General features: G+C 48.4%; 1 protein-coding gene across 1 annotated transcript in view; it reads right to left on the minus strand.

The window, feature by feature from the left end:
• Positions 1-11,887, minus strand: part of SHANK2 (SH3 and multiple ankyrin repeat domains 2) — a 724,216-nt gene that overhangs the window by 388,370 nt on the left and 323,959 nt on the right. Inside the window, exon 12 of the mRNA XM_075326528.1 lies at positions 2,587-3,811. Coding sequence (XP_075182643.1) covers positions 2,587-3,811 — 1,225 coding nt within the window. The remainder of the gene's footprint in view (positions 1-2,586; positions 3,812-11,887) is intronic.

Here is an 11,887-nt window from a genome sequence, read left to right on the forward strand (position 1 = left end):
AGACTCAGTGTCTGGCCACTTGTGTGAAGGTGAATTGTTCTTAATTAGGCCAGACCTATGGGTTCTTTGTTTGTTAAATGAAAAGATGTTAACCATTGTCTCTTGTCAGACTGATCAGAGCCCTATTGTCTGTAAATATGTATTGCCTCAGCCCTTCTAACTACATAATTCAGAGGATAATTATGCAGTTGGATTGAACTTGAAATGAATGAGAGAGCAGCCATCTCCGCCAATCCTGTAAGAGAACTGAGTGGTATAATAGGGCCTTGCTTCTGTCACCAAGGATAGATTCTACATGACCTCAGCCGAGGACCTACTGTTTCAGCTGGGGGAATCATAGAATTGCTTCACTTGGGATATTCTACATAACTTCAACCGAGAAGCTATGGTTCCAGTTGGGGGAAATCACAAAACTACTTAATTTGGAATATTCGACATAACTTCACCGAGGAGCTACGGTTCGCGTTGGGGGAATCACAGAACTGCTTCACTTGGGATACTCTACATAACCTCAGCCGAGGAGCTACGGTTCCAGCTGTGTGGGATCACAGAACTACTTCATTTGGGATATTCGACATAACTTCACCGAGGAGCTACGGTTCCAGTTGGGGAAATCACAAAACTGCTTCATTTGGGATAGTCTACATAACCTCAGCTGAGCAGCTATAGTTTCAGCTGTGTGGGATCCCAAAACTGCTTCACTTGGGATACTCCACATAACCTCAGCCGAGGAGTTACGGTTCCAGCTGTGTGGGATCACAGAACTGCTTCAAGATTTATTCTACCGGATTTCAGCCCAGGATCCACGATTCCAAGGTACACAGAACTACTTCACTACTCAACAATGAGGCCACAAATTCTTTTGGAGAACCCAAGGTTGGGACTACTCAAGTCGCATGGCTACATAGCTGGCTGTGCCCGGTACGCTTCCAACAGTTGCCGCTAACTCTTCTCAATGGGTGCGTGCAAAAATTGGGTGCTGCTGGAATGGGATTCGTACTGGAAGCACCAAAGACACGAAGATTTCAATCTCTGGTGAGCCAGTGGAAGGGTGACACTGTCGCTTGTACTATTCTTGTGTTCTTGTTGGGAATGTACAATATGTTTTTTCCTGTTGGTGACCCAATAAAGTCTTACCAATGTGTGGATCCCGCACCCTGTGTTGTCTGAGTAGTGTTCCGCCCACGGGAAAGGAGTGAGAGCATTCAATGGGATGAGCCCTAGTCTGTGCGGTCTTTTTGAGGACAGCGAGGCCAGTGGACGAGAGCACTTATTGACCCTTGGGTCTCCACAATATCTGTGGCATAAATGCAAAATCAATTTATGTTGGGGCTTTTTGAGAAAATCTCATCCCCAATGCTACTGTAATACGCAGCAGAATCAATGCATGTAATTCAGTGGTGGAAAATCCAATCCTTACGGCCTAGGGGAGTTTACAGACTTGCTGCACATAGGCCAAGTGTAAGGGGAGTTTACAGACTTGCTGCACATAGGCCAAGTGTAAGGGGAGGTTACAGACTTGCTGCACATAGGCCAAGTGTAAGGGGAGGTTACAGACTTGCTGCACATAGGCCAAGTGTAAGGGGAGGTTACAGACTTGCTGCACATAGGCCAAGTGTAAGGGGAGGTTACAGACTTGCTGCACATGGGCCAAGTGTAAGGGGAGGTTACAGACTTGCTGCACATGGGCCAAGTGTAAGGGGAGGTTACAGACTTGCTGCACATAGGGCAAGTGTAAGGGGAGTTTGCAGACTTGCTGCACATGGGCCAAGTGTAAGGGGAGGTTACAGACTTGCTGCACATAGGCCAAGTGTGATCAGACCCATAAATTGCTCAGTCCTTATTCCATGTGCAAGGAGTTTGGGAACAATCTAGTGCAATTATGGAGACACTGTACCGTATTAATAGTCAGGGATTGTGGAAATATTGGCTATTAAATGGCCATAGCCGCAGTTCTCTCGTGCCGCAGTGGAGCAGGCAGCACTTTCCAGTTGTGAGCCGACAACTCAATGAAAAAGTTGTTTCTGTAAGTGATTCAGTGCACGGCGAGTGAGCAGATTGCCTAGAGAAATAGTAAGAAATTTCACATCCCTGAGGATCATTAAAGTGTGTTCTGCGTATGCTACAATGAGCGGATCTGCATATTCGGGGTAGTTTATTTCCCAGAAGTCTCGGGGGGACCGCTCCCTATAGGATGCAGCCGGCTGTGACCTCCATATTTATTCCTCCTTTCACCAGAAAAATTGCAAAAACAAAAAAGCCGACTCTATTACAAAGTGTCCAGATGTCTAGAGAGCGTAATGTGTGGATGGTAATTAAAGGAGCTGTAAAGGGCAGGACGCCGCATACAGGCATCTTCCCTCCAATGGTTGTGTTATATTAATAAGCGCCTGCAGGATTCGGCCGCCGGCGTAACTTGTCCTGTAAGTCACCACTGAGGAGTCTGTGCTCAGGTGATGAGGAGGAACCCGAGCGGACTTTATACAGGTCAGTAATGGCGGCCGGGCTGTCAGTCACACCTCACATGGGAGACTGAGGGATATCTGTGCCCGAGAGAAGCTCAGGGGGAGACGAGAGCCACAATACGACAGGCCACAATACGACAGGCCACAATACGACAGGCCACAATACGACAGGCCACAATACGGCAGGCCACAATACGGCAGGCCACAATACGGCAGGCCACAATACGGCAGGCCACAATACGACAGGCCACAATACGGCAGGCCACAATACGACAGGCCACAATACGGCAGGCCACAATACGGCAGGCCACAATACGACAGGCCACAATACGACAGGCCACAATACGGCAGGCCACAATACGGCAGGCCACAATACGACAGGCCACAATACGACAGGCCACAATACGGCAGGCCACAATACGACAGGCCACAATACGACAGGCCACAATACGACAGGCCACAATACGACAGGCCACAATACGACAGGCCACAATACGGCAGGCCACAATACGGCAGGCCACAATACGGCAGGCCACAATACGACAGGCCACAATACGACAGGCCACAATACGGCAGGCCACAATACGACAGGCCACAATACGGCAGGCCACAATACGACAGGCCACAATACGACAGGCCACAATACGACAGGCCACAATACGGCAGGCCACAATACGGCAGGCCACAATACGACAGGCCACAATACGACAGGCCACAATACGGCAGGCCACAATACGACAGGCCACAATACGACAGGCCACAATACGACAGGCCACAATACGACAGGCCACAATACGACAGGCCACAATACGACAGGCCACAATACGGCAGGCCACAATACGGCAGGCCACAATACGACAGGCCACAATACGACAGGCCACAATACGGCAGGCCACAATACGACAGGCCACAATACGACAGGCCACAATACGACAGGCCACAATACGACAGGCCACAATATGACAGGCCACAATACGGCAGGCCACAATACGGCAGGCCACAATACGACAGGCCACAATACGACAGGCCACAATACGGCAGGCCACAATACGACAGGCCACAATATCACAGGCCACAATACGACAGGCCACAATACGACAGGCCACAATATCACAGGCCACAATACGGCAGGCCACAATACGGCAGGCCACAATACGACAGGCCACAATACGACAGGCCACAATATCACAGGCCACAATACAACAGGCCACAATACGACAGGCCACAATACGACAGGCCACAATACGACAGGCCACAATACGACAGGCCACAATACGACAGGCCACAATACGACAGGCCACAATACGACAGGCCACAATGCAGATCATAATGGATTTCATGTCGGGCTATTAAAAGAAATCCTGTACGTCCTTGTTTGTGAAATCAGAGGCACAGAAAGGGGCCAAACTCAAAAGGGATAAAAATGGGTCCTGCAAATAAAAGCATTGATATCACCTGATCCGCGCTGTTCCTCAACATCAACTACAAAGTATCCGTGCGCCACTCACTACTGGACACCCTCCGCGTCATTAAAGGAGGGAAATAGAAAATAAATGTAACGCATACTCGTCTCACACCCGCTGCCCTATTCCAGCGATGTTGGCGCTGCTGTTCCCTGACATTGCTGTGTTACATGACCGCTGCAGCTAATCAACAGTTGCTGATCAGATGCAGCCTTAACTAAATAATTTGAAAATTTATCCGCTCTAGTGGAACATTGATGAGCTGCGGCCGATCAGCCGCCACTGATTGGCTGCACCAGTCACATGACACGACAACGTCACCCGTCAGGAACAGAAGAGTATATATTGGGAGGGGTTTTTTTTGGGGGGGGGGGTCCTGAACTTGTGCAGTAGTGGAAAACCCCTTTAAATACCTGTGTTTTATGTTAATCCAGGCTTTTTACTAGACTGAAATAGAAGGGAACACTGTGACAATGACAAATGTCATGTGAATGATTAATTGCTGTCAAAACAGCATCTCATCTGATACTGAGGCACTTAAAAGCGTCATTTATATATATAGTTCCTTAGCTCTAGGATGACCCGGCTTATAATATCACACCCGCTCCTCAGGTCTCCACTATACAAACGAAAGTCCATATAGCAATTAGTGGAAAATGCTTGAGGGTCAACGCGTTTCTCAGTGGAAAACAGGACAGAGACTTAAAGTGTCCACCGAGAGGGTCCCACCTATTGGCTTCTAACATGACCGAATGCGTGTAAAAATATGAGGAAAGGGCCATGGAGAAGTGTTGGGGGAGACACTTTTTGCATTATGATTAGGCAACATTTGAAAAAAAAACCAAAAATAAAATCTGTGATTTGATTTGTCCTCTGGTTGCTCCGATTGACTCTTCTTCAGTGATTGCAAAAAGTCACCGTGTGCTTAATGGTGGAATTGGCCTGGATCCGTGACCTCCTCCAATCAGACATAACAGAAGCAATCTAAGGCTATGTGCGCACGTTCAGTTTTGGGTGCAGAAAATTTCTGCATCAAATCTGCTTCTTCTGGCAGAAAAAAGCACCAAAAACGAGGTGTGTTTTTTCCGTGTTTTTTGCATGCATTTTTCATAAGGAAGTCAATGGGTGGAAGGGCTGAAAAATGCAAGCAAAAACGCACCAAGAATTGACAGGCTGCAGATTACTTTCTGTGCCAAATAAGCAACGTGCGCACAAAACATCAGAATTCTCATTGACTTTGCAGGCATAATGATGTGCACACAGCACGTTTTTGCCTATGGCCTAAAGTGAACGATACTTTTCTAAGATATAAGGGGAAAACTTGTCTCCTTGCGGAGACCTGACAAACCAGTCTGGCTGCCAGTGAGGAGGGTTATAGCTGCAATGCTCCTCTGGGAAATATTCAAATTGTCTCTCCAGGGAGGAAGGAGACAAACTCTAGCGCCACCTATTGGGAGAAGCAATCCTAAAAGTCAAAAGTGACCCTTTAACGAGCCTTTTCATATGACTTAGGATTTATACTAGATCAGAACCTCAATTTGCAGACACAGTGTTTCGGGTGATTGCCCCTCGTCAGTGCAAAGTATGAGATCTTATCTGGCTGTATGAGAAGCTATAGTGTGGTCTAAAGCGGGCTTCACACGCAGCGACATCGCTAACGAATGTCGTTGGGGTCACGGAATTTGTGAGGCACATCTGGTCTCGTTAGCGACGTCGTTGCGTGTGAAACGCAAGAACAACCGTTAACGATCAAAATTACTTACCTAATCGTTGATCGACGACGCTTCGTTCTAATCCCAAATATCGTTGCTGTTGCAGGACGCAGGTTGTTCACCGTTCCTGCGGCAGCACACATCGCTACGTGTGACACCGCAGGAACGACGAACATCACCTTACCTGCGGCCGCCAGCAATGCGGAAGGAAGGAGGTGGGCGGGATATTTCACCTGCTCCTCTCCGCCCCTCCGCTTCTATTGGGCGGCCGCTTAGTGAAGCCGCTGTGACGCAGAACGAACCGCCCCCTTAGAAAGGAGGTGGTTTGCCGGTCACAGCGACGTCGCTAGGCAGGTAAGTATGTGTGATGGTTGTAAGCGATGTTGTGCGCCACGGGCAGCGATTTGCCTGTGACGCACAACCGATGGGGGTGATTGCTTTCACCAGCGACATCGCTATCGATGTCGCTGCGTGTAAAGCGTGCTTAAGGAGAAATCTTTTCTCCTTGCAGAGACTGACAAACCAATCTGACTGCCAGTGAGGAGACTTATAGCTGCAATGCTCCTCTGGGGAATATTCAAATTGTCTCTCCAGGGAGAAAGGAGACAAACTCTAGCGCCACCTATTGGAAGCAGCAAGATGTAAACACTTGCCAAAAAGAAGAAAAAGAGGCTAAAGAAGCAGCTCTGACTCCACAGAGGTTTGTTTGCAGTCGGTGACCATGGAGGCACGAACCTGCAAGGAGCTGAGTACACAAAACGGAAGGAGTCTGTCCGAACTAAGATGCGGAGTTACTTCAATTCTTTTTTCTTTTTTACATGCATCGGTGCAATTAGGGCAGATTTCCTAAAAGTCACCAAATATTTGACAACGGCACATGGTGGATGATAAATTTGTAGACACCAAGCTAACTCTTCTTGACCTGGTGGGCTTAATTGTTGTTGGTTTTTTTTTTTGGGGGGGGGGGGGGGAGTTGCCACACCTCCTTCCAGATAAGCAACACCCCTTCTCGCAAAGCCACACCCCTGTTCAAAAGAGTTACAGAAACCGTAAATATCCAAATACAGATAAGTACGTTTACGCCAAAATTAACTAAAATTGTATAAGGCTACTTTCACACATCTGGTTTGAGCAGTGCGGCTCAATTCGACTGTGAAACCTATGCAACGGATGCGGCGAACACACCGCATGCTTTGGCTATGTTTTTACATGCGGCCCGTCCGTTTTTTTCCGGTTGCGGCACGCTACTGAGCATACGCAGTGGAAGAAACCGCATGCGGCTTTTTCCGCATCGCGCCGCATCCGGCGTCCATAGGCATGCATTGAAAAATGCGCCGCAGCAGCCGGATGCGGTTTTTTTGCCAGACAAAAAAAACGTTACATGATACGTTGCCTACGGCCGCCGCTTTAATTAATTTTGCCGCATCCGGAAAAAAACGGATGCAACGCAAAGCCATCAGGCACAATCCGGTAACAATGCAAATCTATGGGGATAAAAAGGATGCGGTACCGGATTTGTTTTACCCGTTTTTTTTCCGGATTGTGCCTGATGGAAAAAACCTGATGTGTGAAAGTAGCCTTAATCCTATAAAAATGCCTTGTAACGAAAAAACAATAACACAGTTGACCCCTAAAATGCCAGAAACCAAAATGATTTGTAGGTCATGTTCTTGTATAGGTTATATTTCAAAAAGACGTGGAGGGATAAAAAAAAAAAAAAAAAACGTTGGCAAAAAAAAAAAGTTGAGTATGAAAATGGCCTAAAGAAGGTTAAAAAGTGTCCCCATCTCGCCAGGTCTGTTCAGACGCAGCAGATTTGCTTCAGATTTCTATCTTCGGATACGTGCATACTCTATATCTTCTCGTACCACGTGCACAAGTTGCAGATTTAGTTGCGGATTTGCAGCAGATTTTGCTCTTTGCGTTTTCTGTGCACGCCATTTTCCGAGCAGAGATATTTGGCAACATGTAGATAAGATTGGGTGAAATCTCATCCATGTAGCAGGCCCTGTACGCGGCCTCAGTCAGACGCTACAGGTCCATTGTTTGATTCGGGTACATGCAGTATCACGGGGAGCGTACAGATGCCAATAAATTGTAATCCATCCATTGTCTCCATTGCAATGGGTTAGGAAAAACTTTGCAATTGGTTTTATTTTTGCAAAAAAAGAAAGTGACTGATGGTAAAAATGGACTCAAGGATTAAACACTGATGAAAATCACGTCAACAAAAGTAAATAATAAAAAAGAGCAGAAGTGGGACCGCACCGCCGTATTACCTGCTCCTGTGCCCCGGCTGTCTGGAAGTATAGTCCTTGTCCCGTGGTGCTTGTTGCGTGGAGAATACAAGTCCAGGTGGAGTCCACATGAAAGGATGGAAGAAGCGGCACTCACTGAGACATAAATACCCGGTCTTTATTGGAAAAGATGCATAAAAGCGGGTCTAAAGGGCATATCGGTACCGATATCGCTAGCGAGCGTACCCACCCCCGTCGGTTGTGCATCACGGGCAAATTGCTGCCCGTGGCGCACAACATCCCTAACACCCGTCACACGGACTTAAGGGTGCTTTACACGATGCGACATCGCTAGCGATGTCGCGAGCGCTAGCACCCGCCCCCATTGTTGGTGCGATATGTGGTGATCGCTGCGGTAGCGAACATTATCGCTACAGGGGCCTCACACGCACATACCTGTGCAGCGACGTTGCTGTTGCTGCCGAACAGTCCCTCCTTCAAGGGGGAGGTGCGTTCGGTGTCACAGCGACGTCACAAAACGGCCGTCCAATAGCAGAGGAGGGGCGGAGATAAGCGGCCGGAACATGCCGCCCACCTCCTTCCTTCCTCATTGCTGGCAGCCGCAGGTTTGGAAATGTTCCTCGTTCCTGCGGTGTCACACATAGCGATGTGTGATGCCGCAGGAACGATGAACAACCTGCGCACCACCAACGATATTTGGAAAAGGAGCGACATGTCAACGATTTTTGCCGTTTTTGCGATAGTTGATCGTCGCTCCTAGCTGTCACACACTGCGATGTCGCTAACTACGCCAGATGTGCGTCACAAACACCGTGACCCCGACGATATATGTGATGTCGCAGCGTGTAAAGCACCCTTTACCTTCCTAGTGACGTTGCTCTGGCCGGCGAACCGCCTCCTTTCTAAGGGGGGCGGTTCGTGCGGCGCCACAGCGAAGTCACATGGCAGCCGTCCAATAGAAGCGGAGGGGCGGAGATGAGCGGACGGAATATCCTGCCCACCTCCTTCCTTCCTCATTGCTGGCGGCCGCAGGTAAGGAGATGTTCCTCACTCCTGCGGTGTCACACGTAGCGATGAGTGCTGCCGCAGGAACGACGAACAACCTGCGTCCTGCAACAGCAACGATAATTGGGAAAGGAACGACGCGTCAACAGCAACGATTAGGTAAGTAATTTTGATCGTTAACGGTCGTTCCTTCGTTTCACACACAACAACGTTGCTAACGAGGCCGGATGTGCATAACGAATTCCGTGACCCCAACGACATCTCGTTAATGATGTCGTTGCGTGTAAAGCGGCCTTAAAGCTATGTGCGCACGTTGCGTATTAACATGCGTTTATGCAGCGTTTTGAACTGCCTTCTGCATCCCCAGCAAAGTCTATGAGAATTTTGCAAAATCCATGCGCACGTTGAGTTTTAAAACGCAGCGTTTTGCATGCCAAATTTTTGACAAAATCGCTACGTTCTAAAAAGCAACACGTCCCTTCTTTTGTGCGTTTTGGATGCTTTTCCCGCTCTGTCTATGGCAGAGAAAGCATCCAGAACGCATCAATTCTGCCTCTATTCCGCATTCAAAATACATCCAAAGCGCAGCTTTTCGGCTTCGTTTTGAAACTCACATGCAGTGACAAAACGCTGCAGAATATTTGTCACGGCAGAACGCAACGTGCGCACATAGCCTAAGGTTGGGAGCCGGCACTCAAGAGGACGACGAGCGTTTCTATACCTCTTTTATGCACCTTTTTCATTAAAGACCGGATTTTTATGTCTCAGCGAGCGCCACTTTTTCCATCTTTTCACCTGAAAATTATATTCAGCACACGTATTAAAAAAAAAAAAATCAGTCTGTTTTTTCACATATGAAAAAAAAACCAGAAACATTTGAATGAGGCCTTAAGCGGGCTTTACACGCTGCGACATCGCTAGCCGATGTTAGCGATGGCGAGCGTGATAGCACCCGCCCCCATCGTTATGCCGATATGTGGAGATCGCTGCCGTAGCGAACATTATCGCTACGGCAGCGTCACACGCACTTAGCTGCTCTGTGACGTCGCTGTGACCGGCGAACCGCCTCCTTTCTAAGGGGGCGGTTCGTTCAGCGTCACAGCGACGTCACTAAGCGGCCACCCAATCAAAGTGGAGGGGCGGAGATAAGCGGGACGAACATCCCGCCCACCTCCTTCCTTCCTCATTGCTGGCGTGTGGCAAGTAAGGTGAGGTTCCTCGCTCCTGCGGCGCCACACGTAGCGATGTGTGCTGCCGCTGGAGCGAGGAACAACATCGGACCGTCGCGTCAGCTTTTGCGCTCGTTAATCGTATCATCTAGGATTTACACACTACGATGTCGAGAGCGACGCAGGAAGTGCGTCACTTTCGACATGACCCCACCGACATCGCACCTGCGATGTCGTAGTGTGCAAAGTACCCCTTAGGTTAGACTGTGGTCAATATGTAGTCAATATTGTGTTATGTGGACGATCGGATGAATGAGCGTCCGTGGATGGCTCGAGGCCGTGCAGAAAATCCGCTGCACAGTTCAGCAGCGACATTGTGAATGAGATTTTTAACAAATCCGCAGCATATCAATTTAATATGCAATGCAAAAATGTACAAAAATAACCCCGCACCTTATCTGCGGCGCTACATTGTGCTGGATGTGGCAGGTGGAAGCATACGGTAAGGTTTAATCTCTTCCTCGCCCTCGTGGCTCTGCTCAGTACCGGCTTTGGCTGCCGTGCGTGTAAAGCAGGTGTGCGGCGTCTCGGCTCCCCATGTGCTGAGCATCCTGGGAGATGTAGTTCAATAACAGCTGCGCTGAGAATATGTGATCTGCCGGTGAACGTCCATTGCTTCACCTTGATCTTACTCTGTAGTAATAAAACCTCGTTTGTCCAATAAGCGTCTCTCTCCATTGAGCAGCGTGTATCCACCGTCACCTTTATCTCAGAGCCGAGTGACTACACACACAGGACCCGGCGCGCGTCGAGCCGATGCATGCGCCATCCTCAGAAGACCACGTCCCCAGGAAGATGGGGCTTTGGCATTTCATTTCTTGCTGTCTGTTTTATTGCTGTATAAATGTTTCCGTTTTTTACTAAAGGGCTAAAGACGGAATACATTAACATATAAATATCACACCGCGGAGAATGCAGCCAAGAATAGAGCCGCGGATGGGAATCTGCCCGAGCGCTTTAGCTCATCTTTCCGTAGGATCGCGGGGGAAGGTTACCAAAGGCGGACGTCTCTCTTTATTATTCTTCAAGAAATATTAAAAAGGTATCAAAAAGCCATGATAGAGAGGATAAGAAAACGAATGAAGGGCACATTCCGAATTTAGGGTCAATGCAACGACTCGGACATTCGTTGTGCCCCCATCAGGCGCCGTGTTCTCACTCGGAGGCAGAGACAGATACCGTTTGGCTGCAGAAGTCAACGATGGCGAGCGCCTGTGTGATTTATTGCTGCCATGTCGTTCATTCAAAGGGACTGGCAACTCCAAAAATCTGCATTACTCGGGATTAGCTTAGATTATTTAGTAGTGGAATTACACTTTACAAAAGCATTTTCAGGTATTGAGGGCAATCACGCGACCGCAACAACGTGATTTACATACATGATACCGCATGCCAACTAGACGTGCTCAACCTCGCTGGATAGAAATGAACTGAGCAAGTCTAGTCAGAATATGGCTGGAAGTTTACACACCACATACTTACAGTCACGTGGCCACCTGCAATACCGGAGAATCCTGACAGTGTGCAATGCGCTCACTGTAAGGATTCAGAAGTCTGCAGTCCACTTGGTGTCAGCAGACTTTCCCCACAAGACTGGACATGTGGAAATGCCGCGGTTCAGAATCCGGAGAGGTTTGTCTCCTGTTCCTGAGACGTGGCCTCCTCTTCCATGTATATAAATCTATGCTAGTTAGCTAAGTAGGCGTTGGCCGCATGTAGGCACCCAATTGGATAAAAAAAAGCATATGCATATAG

The sequence above is a fragment of the Anomaloglossus baeobatrachus genome, chromosome 10 (assembly GCF_048569485.1).
Source record: "Anomaloglossus baeobatrachus isolate aAnoBae1 chromosome 10, aAnoBae1.hap1, whole genome shotgun sequence".
NCBI classification, from domain to species: Eukaryota; Metazoa; Chordata; class Amphibia; order Anura; family Aromobatidae; genus Anomaloglossus; species Anomaloglossus baeobatrachus.